Consider the following 17383-nt stretch of genomic DNA (forward strand, 5'->3'; position numbering starts at 1 on the left):
TCCAATACTTTGACCACCTGATGCTAAGAACTGAGTCATTTGAAAAGACCCTGATGCTTGGAAAGATTGAAGGTAGAAGAAAGGGATGGCAGAGGATGAGATAGTTGGATGGCATCACCAACTAGATGGACATGAGTTCAAGCAAACTCTGGGAGGTGGTGAAGGACCGGGAAGCCTCGTGTGCTGCAACCCATTGGATTGCAAAGAGTCGGACACAACTGAGTGACTATAAACAATAATAAACCACTTGCATTAGAATTCTTGAGATGAAGGTGTAGCGGTGCATTGTTTTACCCAATGAAGAGTTGCCTTAACATAAACATGATCATACAGATATTAAAAAAAAAGAAAAAGTCTGTATTTATACTGAAAGGCATTCTGTCCTACATATATTCAGGAAGAACCGAACTGGCATTATAGAGATAGACTGACTGTGCATGTTCACTTCTCTATCCTGAGAAGCAACAGGCACACATGACAGACACCTTTCAGTTAAGCTAAGGATAAAGCTTCCATGGTTAAAATAAACACCACAGAGACTGTGTGTCTGTGACCCCCAGTGAGCTGCATTATCTTCAAGCAAAATGATTTTCCTACAGCTTTAACAAGAACAGAGGTATCCATGTCTACCTGGACATTTTCACTAAAATCAGATATGTACCTAGAGATATTTACAATCCCAAACAGGACTGATTTTGTAGGAAACTGAAAATTTTTCTTTTACTAGTTTCCTAGTAAAAACAAAACAAGGAAACAGCATGACATAGACACAGAGATCAACAGAACAGACCAGAGAGCCTAAGACACTCATATAAACAGAGCTGATTTTTGACAACTGATCAAAAGCCAATATAAATGGAAAAAAGACAGTTTTTCAACAAGTGGTGCTTGAACAACTGGAGATCTACATGCAAAAATAAATGCTGGCACCCTATAGAAAAACTCATTTGAAATGGATCAAACACCCAAATGTAAAGCACACAACTCCTAGAAGATAATACAGGAGAAAATATATGTGACCTTGATTTTGGGGACAATTTTTTCAGGTACAAGATAAAAGGCATGCTCCATGAAAGAAAGAACTGATCAGCTAAACTTGATTAAAATTAAAAACTCTGCAAAAGACACTGTCAAGAGAATGAGAAGACCGGTCATAGGCCAGGAGAAAACATTTGCAAAAGACGCATCTGATAAAGGACTCTTATCCAAAATATACAAAGACCTCTTAAAATTCAACAACAACAACAAAAAATGAATGTTCTGATTAAAAATGTGCAAAAGACCTAATTTGAAACGTCACCAAAGAAGGCAGACAGATGGCAAATAAACGTGTGAAAAGATGCTCCACATCATATGTCATCAGGAAGATGCAAATGAGAACAAGGAGGTACCAGCACACACACACTGGAGCTGTCAAAACCCACAGCACTGACAGAATCAAATGCTGGTGAGGGCGTGGAGCAACAGGAAGTCTCATTCATTGCCAGTGCAAGTGCAAAACGGTACAGTCACCTTGGAGGACATTTGGTGGTTTCTTAACTAAACATACTCCTATCATATGATCCAGCAATCATGCTCCCCTACATTTATTCAAAGGAGTTGAACATTTATGTCCACACAAAGCCTTGCACACAGATGTATGTAGCAGCTGTGTTCATAATCGCCAACACTCGTAAGCAACCAAGATACCCTTCCATAGTTGAATGGATAAATACACTGTGGTTCATCCAGACAGTGGAATTTTATTTCGCTAAAAAGAAATGAGACATTGAGTCATGAAAAGACATGGAAGAATCTTAAAGGCATGTTACTGAGTGAAAGAAGCCAGTCTGCAAAGGCTACTGAGGGATTCCAAGTTCTACGACATTCTAGAAATGGCAAGACTATGGAGATAGTGAAAAGGTCAGTGGTGGCCAGGCATTGAGGGATGAGGATTGTCTCAATGGTGCTTTCCTGACTCTCTGAAAATGCAATGATTATTTGCAAAAAAGAAAAACATAGATTAAAATGACAGCGAGGAAAATAAAACCTATGGAAGGAAGTTGATTATTTTTGTAAACATTTATATGTTCATACCTAGAAAGTTCAAATAACTTTTTAACATGACTAAAATACTATACATAAAAAAGCCAATAAATTAATTTTATAACTGAAGACTTTGATGTAATATCTTAAGAGCAAAAATACTGTCTAAGTAGAAATACTATGAAGTTTTCAAATTTTAGAAACTACTTAGTTAGATTACTTCCAATTTGAAGCTAGTTTAACATAGGTTCAATGAAAAGCTTTGTGTACTCTGTGTGTGTGGGTATGTGCAAGTGTGTGTGTGTCTGTGAACATTTGTTCTCTTTGGCTTTGTGTTATGGAGTTGATTATTGTTTTTTAAGACTACAGCTTAAGAATGAATCCAATACAATATTGTAAAGTAATTACCTCCAATTAAAATAAATAAATTAGGGAGGGAGGTGGGAGGGGGGTTCAGGATGGGGAACACATGAAAATCCATGGCTGATTTATGTCAATGTATGGCAAAACCCACTACAATATTGTAAAGTAATTAGCCTCCAACTAATAAAAATAAATTTAAAAAATAACAAAATAAAATAAAATAAAAAAATAAAAAACAATAAAAAGTAAAAAAAACGAATGAATCCAAACTTGTGATCCTTTTAAGAATATCATCATGTACTCTAAATAGCTTTCCAGAAAAGTCATCCTACTTCACAAATCAGTGATGCATTTACTGAGCATCAGTGTGTTACACAGGCAGGCGATGTACAAATAGACTCAGGCATCACCTTGACACTCAGGGAACTCAGTGAGATGGGCGACGCAGAGCAAACTTGTTGAATTACATTTTAATATTCTGTGTAGAGTGCTTGATGTCTCAATAACCTCCTGATGAATCTCTTCAAGCTGAACACAGCGGCATGGCCAGGATTCTCTGTGCACGTTTCAGGGTCTAGGTGCTGACGGACCCAACGTGATTCCATATGACCCACCTTCATGACTGCAGAGCTTATGCTGATGGTTAGAGTGGCTGATACGGAATAGACTAACGTAACATGACCACAAGGCAGAGACAAATGCTCATACGCTGAGGGAAAGGATCTCACACTGTGGAGGCCAGAGCTCTCACCCATGTGTCTGTTCCTCCTTAAATCTGAGGCCAGGCAGACCACTGGACACTTACGTTTGCACGCGGGCGGCTTCCCCCTGTTGCTCCACAATCCGTCCTCCTGACACACGGCTGTAGCTTGCTGACTAGCATCCAGCTTGAAGCCCTCATTACAAGCATAGGTCACTTTACTGTCCAGTGTGAACTCATTCCCCATAAATGAACCATTTCCTGGGGACTCTGGGATTCCACAGGACACAGCTGGAAAACAAACAAACAAACAAACCTGACAAGTTCAGAGTTATTCTGACAAGACATAATGAAATTTTCTTTTCTTTTTCTGTGTCTCATCTCAAAGATATATAAAAACTGTTAAATATTAGCATTTCTCATGTGTGGCATAAACAGGAACATTTACAAAGTTGTATGGGTCTTAAGAGTTAATGAGAGACGATGAAAAATGGGTCAAGATACAGCATCTTTTAAATTTATTAATCCAGAAGGTAGGTCTGATGGCTCTCACACAGCTTCATCACATGGACATTATCAGATGGTCATGGTGAAGAGAACAGTGTAATGTGCTATAATTCATTTAATACGGGAAAGAAAGCATAGATTAATATCTTTACCATCACAAATTTATCACCATACTGACTCTTTGGGTTTGAGATTTCATTGGGATCAATGAAATCTGAGTTAGGAATAGCTCACCTCAGGTCTTAGAAACCTCCCACAGCTTAAGTCCTCTCACCCCACTCACCAAAGATTCATTTTCCTTAAAGCACAGGAAATTTTGTTTCAAGACAAATATTACCTTAGTTAAGAGCATCAATGCACCCATTGCTATAAAATGTATGAGTTTATCAACTCTCAGTCAGAAAGCAGGGGCTGCAGAACTAAGGAATTAAGGGAGATACTCAGAATGGAAGGCTCAGTCCTACAGGGATGGACACACAAGCCACTTTTTTAAAAAATTAGTTAATTTATTTCAATTGGGGGATAATTACTTTACAATATTGTGATGGTTTTTGCTATACATCAACATGTATCAACCACAGGTATGCATGTGTCCCCCCAATTCTGAACCCCCCCTCCCACCACCCTAGCCTGAAAGGTTGGGCAAGAAAGTAGTGCCAAAGAAGAAAGAACTTTTAACAACTAGTAATACGAACAGAGAAGTTATTATAAGCACTTCCTTCTTACATTTACTAGCTCTGACCCAGACTTATTTACTGTGAGATGAAATAAACAAAAACAACTCTGAAGTTAAATAAGTTACAGTAAGGAACCCAGGGTTTTCCCAGGTACTGCTAGAGATAAAGAACCTACCTGCCAATGCAAGAGATGCAAGAGATGTGGGTTTGATCCCTTGGTTGGGAAGATCCCATGGAGGAGGAAATGGCAACCCACTCCAGTAGTCTTACCTGGAGAATCACATGGACAGAGGAGCCTGGTGGGCTATACTTAATGGGTCCAAAGAGTTGAACACAACTGAGTGAGCACATGGAATCCATAGTAATGGAAGGTGATAAGACAGGAATCCCCCCCAAATACACACACAACTCAGGAGCACTTGTCAAAGGAAATCTTTGCAATCACCAATTTAAGGATCTTCTTTTACTCAGTCAACATCGAAGATGTTATGGGTTTTGAAGCATCATGGATTTTTAATTTAGATCATTTAAAATATTTCCCACATAGCTTCCAATGAGAATACACACCTAGTAAGATAAAGCAGGAAAGACTGGTTGAAAAAGTTTATATAAACATGGGTATATATAAGTTTATATAATTTTATGGGTAAGGAAGAGGGTCAGAAAGATAGAATTATTCACCTGGGTCAGCACAGTGACTTTGTTTAAAACCAGGGGCTGGAGAACAGACCTGATTCCCAAGTGAGACCTCCTTCTGCTCTATAGGCACGCAGGTCACCTGAGGCTAAGTTTGAGTGTTTTGGTTGCTGTCTTTGTTCTTTTTTTCTGTATCAAAATCTTCAGTAAATGCAATAGGGAGTTATCAGAAGAGTTAAAGAAAATGTAGTACTGATAAGAATCAAAGTTCTAGAAAAATTAAAACTCTGAAGTTTCTCTTATGCTTAAATTTATGCTAAGCTATCTCAACAATCTAATATATATATATGTGTGTGTGTATGACTGTATATGTACATATGTTTGTGTGTGTGTATATATATACATGTGAGTATATATGTATATATGTGCATGAGGGTATATGTGTGGAGATATATATATATACACACATGCGCGGGCGCGTGTGTGTGTGTGACTGTATATGTACATATGTGTGTGTATATATATATACATGTGAGTGTATATGTATATATGTGCATGAGGGTATATGTGTGGAGATATATATATATATATATATATACACACACACATGTGTGTGTCTGGGTGTGTATGTGTATGAGATCAGTTCAGTTGCTCTGTCGTGTCCGACTCTTTCGACCCCATGGACTCCAGCATCTCAGGCTTCCCTGTCCATCACCAATTACCAGAGCTTGCTCAAATTCATGTCCACTGACTCAGTGGTGCCATTCAACCATTTCATCCTCTTTCATCCCCTTCTCCTCCTGCCTTCAATCTTCCCTAGCATCAGGGTCTTTTCCAATGATTTAGTTCTTCACATCAGATGGCCAAAGTATTGGAGTCTCAGTCATCAGTCCTATCAATGAATATTCAGGGCTGATTTCCTTTGCAATTGACTAGTTTGATCTCCTGGCATTCCAAGGGACTCTCAAGAGTCTCTCCGACAACACAGTTCAAAAACATCAATTCTTTGGTGCTCAGCTTTCTTTATAGTCCAACTCTCACAACCATACATGACTACTGGAAAAACCATAGCTTTGACTAGATGGACCTTTGTTGGCAAAGTAATCAAGGAGCAAGTGTCTTTTAATTGCATGGTTGCAGTCACCATCTGCAGTGATTTTGGAGACCCCAAAAATAAAGTCTGTCACTGTTTCCATTGTTTCCCCATCTACTTGCCATGAAGTGATGGGACTGGATGTCATGATTTTAGTTTTCTGAATGTTGAATTTTAAACTAACTTTTTCACTCTCCTCTTTCACTTTCATCAAGAGGCTCTTTAGTTTCTTTTCACTTCTGCCATAAGGGTGGTGCCATCTGTATATCTGAGGTTATTGGTATTTCTCCCAGCAATCTTGATTCCAGCTTGTGTTTCATCCAGCATGGCATTTTGCATGATGTACTCTGCATATAAGTTAAATGAACAGGGTGACAATATACAGCCTTGACGTACTCCTTTCCCGATTAAGAACCAGTCTGTTGCTCCATGTCCAGTTCTAACTGTTGCTTCTTGACCTGCATACAGATTTCTCAAGAGGCAGGTAAGGTGGTCTGGTATTCCCATCTCTTGAAGAATCTTTCATAGTTTGTTGTGATCCACACAGTTAAAGGCTTTAGCATAGGGGTCAGTGGTAGAGCATTTGACTAAAGGCTTTAGCATAGTCAAATAAAGCAGAAGTAGGTGGTTTTCTGGAACTCTTGCTTTTTCTATGATCCGACAGATGTTGGCAATTTGATGTCTTGTTTCTCTGTCTTTTCTAAATCCAGTTTGAACATCCTGAAATTCACAGTTCACGTACTGATGAAGTCTGGCTTGGAGAATTTTGTGCATTACTTTGCTAGTGTGTGAGTTGACTGGAATAGTGCAGTAGTTTGAACATTCTTTGGCATTGCCTTTCTTTAGGACTGGAATGTAAACTGACCTTTTCCAGTCCTGTGGCCACTGCTGAGTTTTCCAAATTTGCTGGCATATTGAGTACAGCACTTTCACAGCATCATCTTTTAGGATTTGAAATAGCTCAACTGGAATTCCATCATCTCCACTAGCTTTGTTGTAGTCATGCTTCCTAAGGTCCGCTTGTCTTTCCAGGATGTCTGGCTCTAGCTGAGGGATCACACTATCGTGGTTATCTGGGTCATGAAGATCTTTTTTGTTTAGTTCTGTGTGTTCTTGCCATCTCTTCTTAATATCTTCTGTTTCTGTTAGGTCCATACAATTTCTGTCCTTTACTGTGCCCATCTTTGCATGAAATGCTTCCTTGGTATCTTTAATTTTCTTGAAGAGATCTCTAGTCTTGCCCAATCTGTTGTTTTCCTATATTTCTTTGCATTGATCACTGAGGAAGGCTTTCTTGTCTCTCCCTGCTATTCTTTAGAACTCTGCAGTCAAGTGGGTATATCTTTCCTTTTTCCCTTTACCTTTGCTTCTCTTCTTTTCTCAGCTGTTTGTAAGGCCTCTTCAGACAACCATTTTGCCTTTTTGCATTTCTTTTCCTTGGGGATGGTCTACATCACTGCCTCCTGTACGATGTCTCAAACCTCCATCCATAGTTCTTCAGGCACTCTATCAGATCTAATCCCTTGAATCTATTTTTCACTTCCACTGTATAATCATAAGGTCATATGATTCATGACCATGGTCATGGTCATTCAGGTCATTACCTGAATGGTCTAGTGGTTTTCCCTACTTTCTTCAATTTAAGTCTGAATTTTGCAATTAGGAGTTCATGATCTGAGCCACAGTCAGATCCCTTTCTTATTTGTGCTAACTGTATAGAGCTTCTCTATCTTTGGCTGCAAAGAATATAATCAATCTGAGTTTAGTACTGACCATCTAGTGATGTCCATGTGTAGAGCTGTCTCTTGAGTTGTTGGAAGAGGGTATTTGCTATGACCAGTGCATTCTCTTGGCAAAACTCTGTTAGCTTTTGCCCTTCTTCATTTTGTACTCCAAGACCAAATCTGCCTGTTACTCCAGGTATCTCTTGACTTCCTATTTTGCATTCCAGTCCCCTATAATAAAAAGAACATCTTTTTTTTTTTTTTTTTTGGTGTTAGTTCTAGAAGGTCTTTTAGGTCTTCATAGAACCATTCAACTTCAGCTTCTTCAGCATTACTGATTGGGGAATGGACTCAGATTACTGATATTGAATGGTTTGTCCTGGAAATGAACAGAGGTCATTCTGTCGTTTTTGAGATTGCACCCAAGAACTGCATTTTGGTATAAGACCCAGTTTCCCCCACAGTCAGTCTCTCCCATCAGGAAGCTTTCATAAGCTTATCCCTTATCCCTCAGGGGGCAGACAGAATGAAAACTACAATCACAGAAAACTAATCAAACTAATCACATGGACCACAGTCTTGTCTAACTCAATGAAACTATGAGCCATGCCGTGTAGGGCCACCCAAGACAGAAGGGTCAAGGTGGAGAGTTCTGACAAAATGTGGTCTGCTGGAGAAAGGAATGAAAACCCACTTCAATGGACTTGCCTTGAGAGCCCCATGAATAGTATGAAATGGCAAAAAGATATGACAGTGAAAGTTTAACTCCCCAGGTTGGTAGGTGCCCGATATGCTACTGGAGAAGAGTGGAGAAATAACTCCAGAAAGAATGAAGAGACAGAGCCAAAGCAAAAACAGTGGCCAGCTGTGGACGTGACTGGTGATGGAAGAAAAGTCCAATCCTGTAAAGAGTGATACTGCATAGGAACCTGGGATGTTAGGTCCATGAATCCAGGTAAATTGGAAGTGGTCAAACAGGAGATCGCAAGAGTAAACATCAACATTTTAGGAATCAATGAACTAAAATGGACTGGAATGGGAAAATTTAACTCAGATGACCATTATATCCACTACTGTGGGCAAGAATCCCTTAGAAGAAATGGAGTAGCCCTCATAGGGTGTATAAGTATATATGTATACATATGTGTGTGTATGAGTGCATGTGTGCGTGTATATATATATATATATATATATGTATATATATATACACGTATATATATATGTATCTGTGTATACATGTGTGTATGTATGTGCTGTGTATTGCTGGGTGTGTTGAGTGTATGTGTGTGTGTGTGTGTGTGTGTGTGTGCTAGGTCACTTAAGTCGTGTCTTCTCTGTGACCCTATGGACTATAACCAACCAGGCTCTTCTGTCCATGAGATTCTCCAGGCAAAAATACTGGAGTGGGTTGCCATTTCCTCCTCCAGGGGATCTTCCCAACTCAGGGACTGAACTCACATCTCTTACATCTCCTGCATTAGCAGGCGGGTTCTTTACCACTAGCACCACCTGAGAAGCCCTGTGTTCGTGTGTCTATGAGTGCATATGTGTATATATGTGTGTGTGTGTGTGTGTAAAGAGTAATAAAAATTCACAGATGGAAAACAAAAAACAGAGACATATGGACATCATTTTGAACAAAGTATTGAAAATAATGAAATTATAACCTTGGCTTTCTGAAGCCATTCCTTTGTTGAGGCATTGTATCAGTGGGAAGGCTGCTAAGTATTTTGCACAATATTCAGCTTAATTTACTGAATGCAGTAAATGCCCTTTATGATCCTGCTCTCAGAGTATTGCCAATATCTTATTTTCTTGCCATTTTCTCTGAGATTTCACTCTAGCAATCATTTGTTCATTCTCACCAACCTTAATTTCTCTGCCACTTGCTGAAGTGTGCCCAGTGGCTCACTTCCCTACAATTCTCATTTGGGGAGAATTCTGAATGGAATGACATTTCTCTGGCAGGTTAAGTGGGGAAGAAGACATTCCACAAGCACGTTTGAAACCCTAACTTGAAAGGGTTCAGACCCAAGAGGGCAAAGCAGTAAAGCTTTGTAACTACTTCTGTTAAATCTGGAAGCTTACGGCACAAGTGAACCCTTATTTCCAGGACATAACAAGACCCACTTCATGTTGTCTGATCAACAAATGGGAATCTTTTTTTTGGCCTTGTGCTGTAGGTTTTAGGCCCTAGGGTGTCCTAACATCAGGTTATTTGGCAGAGCTTAAAATAGAGGTTGGCATTCTACTGAAAATGGAATTCTTACACTTCTGATTCAATGAAGAATAGATGGAACAATTCTCATAGCCTTGTAAATTTATGCTTATGAGATGAAGTCAGTTTTCTGCTAAAATCTAGTATGCATCCATCTATTCATTCTGGAAATTTTGCATGATAACTATACGACAGATATTCCTTAGATCGCTTTTTGAACATCAATTAGCTAAATGTATGCAACTATCAAAACCTGGAGAACTTTCTTACTTTTGGTGTAGCTAAAAGGGAGTAAAATTCCTTTTGCTTTATATTTGTTTTCTGTTTTATTGTACTAACATAGCATTATATTGCTTGACAACTCAGACCAACAATCTCATACTCATATCATGAAACTGATCTTCTGTCTGAGAGCAGAGGTTTTAAAGTCAGACATCTGAATCAGCTCCAGCCTCTGGCATTCAGCAGACCCACGACCTGAGTTTCTCAATAACTTGTGCCATTGCTCTCAGGTTAATAATGCTCACCCCAAAGGTAATTGTGACGCCAGTATGAAATAATGTGCACAAAACCATTAGCGCTCTGTTGACACCATGTAGGCTCTCAGTAAACGACAGGATACTACTGTTACATGCATGTGTCTTTAAACACACACATAATTTATTCTTATTCTTTTGTAAATAAAGATATGAATTGCAAGGAACAACTCCTTTCAGTCTGTTTGTTAAAGAGAGCAAAGAGGAAATCCGAAGGAAGCTGGTTTACTTCTATTACATATCTCATGAGTGAGCTGACATTTTGGTTTCAAATAAATGGAAGTGACACTCCAGTTTCCTGTGTTGCAGGCTTTCTTAATAGCACAAGATCCATTTGGCATTATTTTCTTTTCATATTTAAGGTCATACAAAGAGCAATTTTTCTTGTCTCTGCAAGTTTCAAGAACTTCTCAGACCGTTTCCTACTTCTTTCAAGTGCTTGTGCTCTGTAACTTACACTGGCTCCTTTCTGGAGCTACTCAAGCTTCAATACCTCACCATTTGCTTTGTTTTTATTTTTATTTCTTTTCCTTTTCCTTTGTTTCCCCTTCAAAAGCTCAGTGATTGCTGGACATGGACTATTGCCCTAGACTTGGGATTCTCATATCTTGATTTCCACTCCATTCTACTCAATGTCCAGAGGGGCTCTGCCCACATCCGAGGTCACTGCTGACCCTCATGCAGCTGCTAGACAAACTCCAGGCCTCAGTAAACTGCTCCCCTGGTAAGTGGGGAAGTCGAGTGCGATCCTCTGATTCACCCCTTTCCTCCTGCTGTTCTCATTTGGTTGACCAGCAATCACTGTCTAAATTTGCTTTATACTGGTGGCCTTCTCATTGCCCATCACCAATATCCTAGCACGCATCCCCGTGACTTCAAAACAGTCTACCCTCCCATTATCTGGACCCCTCTCATATGGCTAGGGCAAACCTAGAGGAAGGGCCACCCATAATAGGGAAGAGGAAGAGTGTCCAGAAGCAGTGTTTCCTCTGGCCTGGTTTAGATAAGAAGTATGGTAGGTAATGGTCCTTGCCTGGTGGTTCAGATGGTAAAGAATCTGCTTGCATTCCGGGAGACCTGGGTTTGATCTCTGGATTGGGAAGATCCCCTGGAGGAAGGCATGGCAACCCATTCCAGTATTCTTGCTGGAAAATCCCCATGGAAAGAGGAGGCTGGCAGGCTATAGTCCACGGGGTCACAAAGAGTCGGACACAACTGAGCAACTTTCACGTTTCACTTCACTTCATGGTAGGTAATGGGCTTCCCAGGTGGTGCTAGTGGTAAAGAACCTGCCTGCCAGTGCAGGAAATGCAAGAGACTCGGGTTTGATTCCTGGGTTGGGAAGATCCTCTGGAAGAGGACATGGAAACCCACTCCAGAGCTCTTGCCTGGAGAATGCCATGGACAGAGGAGCCCAGGGGTCTACAGTCCACAGGGCTGCAAAAAGTCAGACATGACTGAGCATGCCCATGTGGTGGCAGGTAATAAGGTCTGAAACAGGGCACCCAGGAGGTAACACCACAGGTATCCCAGTCATAACCCCAAACACTGAGCTGACCATCAAACAAGACTACAGCATCACCATGTGCATTTTGGTTTATTTTTCCCAACCCCTCCCTTGCCTGTGCCTATTTAAGTCTGGGATAGTAGGTGGTTTCATGCATGTGTATTACTTTGGCAGTATTACTGAATGGAATAGTCTCTTATTAAAAAAAAAAAGAAAAACACTTTGGCAAGTGCTTATCTGAAGTCCTGCTTCCCAAAAATGGACACGGGGATGCACTTTCTGCAGCTTTCTTTGTAGCTTGGACACAGTCTTCTCAAAATTACTAGTAACTCCCTGGTGGCTCAGATGGTAAAGAATTTGCTTGCCTAGGCAGGAGACCTGGGTTCAGTCCTTGGGTGGGGAAGATACCCTGGAGGAGGGAATGGCTACCCACTCCAGTATTCTTCCCTGGAGAATTCCATGGACAGAGTAGCCTGGTGGGCTATAGTCCATGGGGTTATAAAGAGTCAGACACTACCAAGCACAGCGCACAAACACACACGTGGTCTCAGAGGAGCAGTGGTTTAGGACAACCTAAATGCTCTTCTTTTCCCCCCAGGGGTTTAAAAAAGGCTGCCATTTAAGTTCCCTGAGAGCTGGTGAATGCCCTTCATGTACCCACAAGCCTGAAGCTTCAGCAGCAGAGAAACGCACTCTGTTCAGAAGGACTGATGTGCTCCTAGCTTCTTGTCTGAATGCTTCCTTGAAAGGGAGGCGTTGAGTTAGATCTGGAAATGTTTGAGGAAAGACAGATGCATTGTGGGCAGTTTTCTTCCCACTCACCCTGTGCTGACTGGGGATTCTGTTCCATCTTTAAATGAGACTATGGCAGATCTACAAGTGCAAGAGAAGGTCTGCCAAGCTTACTGGAGCCCATGTTAGTGCAACCATTAACGAAAACAGTTTGTTACAAAAGAAAACAAAGAGAAAAATACAAAGCAGTCTAAGAAGCCTGCAGACCAGACAGAGAATCACTGTCATCAATAAACAAACACATGCACCCCCACATTTGAAGCTTTGCTTTTGTTACAAGCCACTCCTTGCACTTCCTCCCAAGCTGCTCGCTGTACAGACAAATGCTTTTAAAGCAAAATCTTGGGGAAGTCTCACTGTTAACAATTTATGAAAAACGATCAACCTTTGGATCGGCAGTTCTTGGGTTTCAGCCCTGATTTGGTAACCTATGATCTGTGTGTCCCAAAGCATATACCTTAGCAATATTTGATACTCAATTCCCTCATTTGTATAAAGAAAGGCAAACTCAAAGTCCTTTTTGAGAAATTTAAAATCTACAGAATGGAGGGGCAGTCCCAAGATGGCAGAGGAATAGGATGCGGAGATCACTTTCTCCCCCACAAATTCATCAAAAGATCATTTAAATGTTTAGCAACTTCCACAAGACAACTGCTGAACATTGGTGGGGAACACCAGGCACCCAGGAAGGCAGCCCAATCTCTTTGAAAGGAGGTAGGGTAAAATATAAAAGACGAAATCAGAGAGAAAAGATTGAGGGATGGAGACCCATCCTGGGGAGGGAGTCGTGAAGAAGAAGTTTCTATACAATAGAAAACCCTCTCACAGATGTGTCTGTGGGAAGCTTTAGAATCTCAGAGGGCAACATAATGGGGAAATTAAAAACAAAAAACAAAAAAACCCACAGACTGTGTGCCTAACCACAACTGCCAGCAGAGAAGTGGCCCAGATGCTTCACGTCCACCAGCAGTGAGTGGGGGCTGGACAGGGAGTCATGGCCTGCATCCTCAGATTGTTGGTCCTTAGGGTAAGGACTGGGTTGAATGCCCTGAGGACAATCTGAGGGAGCTAATGTGACATAGCAACCCAAACTATAGGATCACACACACACAAAAAAAGGAGAGCAAGCCAGCTGCCATTTAGGGCCTTCACTCCATGGAGGCAGAGAGACAGGTTTACTACAGCCAGAGCTGGAAGGCCAGGGGCTGCTGCAGTCTCAGCCCGAGACCACATCTTCCAGCAAACTCTGAGTGGGCTGCCAGTTGCTAAATACGTCTTCCTGGGATCCTGGGCAGTTCACCAGTTCCAGGAGTGTCACAGCCTGAGGTCAGCTCCCCAGAGGAGACACACAGCACGCCTGAGACTGTGCCTGAGCGGCACACCCGGGAAGCCCAGCGGCCAGGAGCGGGGAGGTGCTTAAGATACATGGCCTACCTGGGACAGTGCGCTCGCCAAGCACCCAGTCACCCGAATGGCTTGGGCCTGGGAAGGGCACAAAATGCACAGCCCATCTGGGTCTTGCAGAGCACTCTGGAGCCTGGGCAGTATAGACCTGGGGAGTACATGCTGCCCTGGGCTGTGTCAAACCCAGTGTGGTCCATCCGCTGCAAGCACTCCCTACACATGCTAGCGGTATTGATTTTCAGTGTCCCTCCCTCTCCACAGCACAACTGAACAAGTGAGCCTAAATAAGTGGCCACTGTCACCTCCTGGTGTCAGGGTATAAGTTAAGACACTGAAGAGAACTGCAAACAGAGAAAGCCAAAATAAATAAAGAAGAGGGAACCACCCCAAAGTGACAGGTGCAACGGATTAAACCCCTGCAGTTAATGCTGAGACTGTGCATTTGAGGGGCAACCACTGACCTTGAGAACAAGTGGACTATCTGACACTGAATTGACCCCACACCACCAAAAGCAGCTCCAGAGAAACTCCTAGATATATTTTTACTATTATCATTTCTTAATTTTTTAAAAAAAATTTAGTTCTTTACTACTTTTTAACTTCCATTTTTATAGCCAACTATTACCTTTCAAAAAAACCCCTATTTGTTAAAAAACAAATTCCATATACACTTTTTAGATTTTGGTGATCAATTTTGTTTTGCACGTTTTATATTGTATTTTTGATAGTATAACCTCTATTCTAGGTTTTTAATCTTTGCTTTTTCTTATTTGTTATCAATTTTTTACCTTTAAGGATCTAATCTTCAATATCCATTTTCATTTAGGGATTTGATTACTGGTTTGATTGTTCTCTCCCCTTTTGACTCTCCCTTTTCTCCTCCTGGTCACCTCTATCTCCCTCCTCCCTCTTTTCTTCTTTATATAACTCTGTGAATCTCTTTGGGTGTTCCTGGGTGTGGAAAGCTGTTTCACCATTAACCTAGGGGTTTATCTTCTGTGCTGTATGGAGAAATCTTGAGTCTACCATAAGAGAAGGACTGAAAGTCAGAGGCAGGGGGCTTAACTCCAGAACTTTAGAACACAGGAGAACGCCTGATTCCCAGGAACATTAATAGACAACAGCTCACTCAAAAGTCTCCTTGCCTACACTGAAACCAAGCCCCACAGAAGGGCCAACAAGCTCTAGCACAAGACACACCTGCTAATTCTCCAGCAAAACAAAAGCAAAAACCTGAAATTAAAAGACAGGCTGCCCAAAGCCATGCCAAGCACACAGACACCCCAAGACACACTACTGGACACTTCATTACACTCCAGAGAGAAAAGATCCAGCTCCACCCACCAGAACATAGACACAAGTGCCCCCAACCAGGCAACCTTGACAAGCCACCGGTCCAGCCCTACCCACAAGGAACAGACTCTACAATTAAGAGGAACCATGAACTTCCAGCCTGCAGAAAGGGCAACCCAAATACAACAATCTAAACAAAATTAAAAGGCAGAGAAATATTCAGCAGGTGAAGAAGCACGATAAAAACCCACCAAACCAAAGAGGATGAGATAGGGAGTCTACCCGAAAAAGGAATTCAGAACAATGATAGTAAAGATGATCCAAAATCTTGAAAACAAAATGGAGTTACAGATAAATAGACTAGAGACAAGGATTGAAAAGATGCAAGAAATGTTTAACAAGGACCTAGAAGAAATAAAGAAGAGTCAATTAATAATGGGAACAATGCAATAACTGAGATTAAAAGCACTTTGGAGGGAACCAACAGTAGAATAACTGAGGCAGAAGAGAGGATAAGTGAGGTAGATGATAGAATGGTGGAAATAAATGAAGCAGAGAGGAAGAAAGAAAAAAGAATTAAAATAAATGAAGATAACCCCAGAGACCTCTGGGGCAATGTTAAACACCCAAACATTTGAATCATAGATGTCCCAGGAGAAGAAGGCAAAAAGAATGGGGGTGAGAATATACTTGAGGAGATAACAGTCGAAACTTCCCTAAAATGGGTAAAGAAATAGCTATCCAAGTCCAAGAAACCCAGAGAATCCCAAACAGGACACACCCAAGGCAAAAGACCCAAAGATACATATTCATCAAACTAACAGAAATTAAACACAAAGAGAAAATATTAAAAACAGCAAGGGAAAAGCAACAAGTAACACACAAGGGGATCCCCATAAGGATAATAGCTTATCTTTCAACAGAAACTCTTCAGGCCAGAGGAGAATGGCAGAACATAATTAAAGTGATGAAAGGGAAAAACCTACAACCACGATTACTATACCCAGCAAGGATCTCATTCAGATATGAAGGAGAAATCAAAAGTTTTTCAGACAAGCAAGAGCTGAGAGAATTCAGCACCACCAAACCAGCTCTAATGAAGATGCTAAAGGATCTAAAGTGTCTTTAGACAGGAACACAGAAAAGGTTAATGAAATTGAACACAAAACAACAAAGTAAATGGTAATGGGATCATACTTATCAGTGATTATCTTAAATGCAAATGGGTTAAATTCTCCATCCGAAAGACAAAGACTGGCCAAATGATACAAAAACAAGACCCATGTATATTGAGGTGGGTCTTGACAAGAGACACACCTTAATACTTGGGACACATACAAACTGAAAGTGAGGGGCTAGAAAAAGATATTTCATGCAAATGGAGACCAAAAGAAAGACCAAAAGGAGTAGCAATACTCCTTTCAGATAAACGGACTTTGAAATGAAGACCATGATAAGAGACAAAGAAGGACACTACATAATGATCACAGGATCAATCCAAGAAAAAGATATAACAATTATAAATACATATGCACCCAATATAGGAGCACTTCAACATATACAGCAAATGCTAACAAGTATGAAAGGGGAAATTAAAAGTAACACAATAATAGTGGGGGATTTTAATACCCTGCTCACACTTAAGGATAGATTAACCAAGCAGAAAAGTAGCAAGAAAACACAAGCTTTAAGTGATACAATGGACCAGTTAGACCTAATTGATATCTACAGGGCATTTCACCCCAAAACAATGGAATTCACCTTTTGTTCAAGTGCACAAAGAACACTCTCCAGGATAGATCACATCCTGGGCCATACATCTAGCTTTAGTAAATTAAAAAAAAAAACTGAAATCATTCCAAGCATCTTTTCTGACCACAGTATGGTCACATTGGATGTCAACTACAG

The 17383-nt window shown here is 40.8% G+C and overlaps 1 protein-coding gene across 1 annotated transcript in view; it reads right to left on the reverse strand.

The window, feature by feature from the left end:
- Positions 1-17383, reverse strand: part of CSMD1 (CUB and Sushi multiple domains 1) — a 2014689-nt gene that overhangs the window by 99483 nt on the left and 1897823 nt on the right. Inside the window, exon 50 of the mRNA XM_043893675.1 lies at positions 3194-3379. Within this exon, the coding sequence (XP_043749610.1) occupies positions 3194-3379 (186 nt within the window). The remainder of the gene's footprint in view (positions 1-3193; positions 3380-17383) is intronic.

The sequence above is a fragment of the Cervus elaphus genome, chromosome 32 (assembly GCF_910594005.1).
Source record: "Cervus elaphus chromosome 32, mCerEla1.1, whole genome shotgun sequence".
Lineage (NCBI taxonomy): Eukaryota > Metazoa > Chordata > Mammalia > Artiodactyla > Cervidae > Cervus > Cervus elaphus.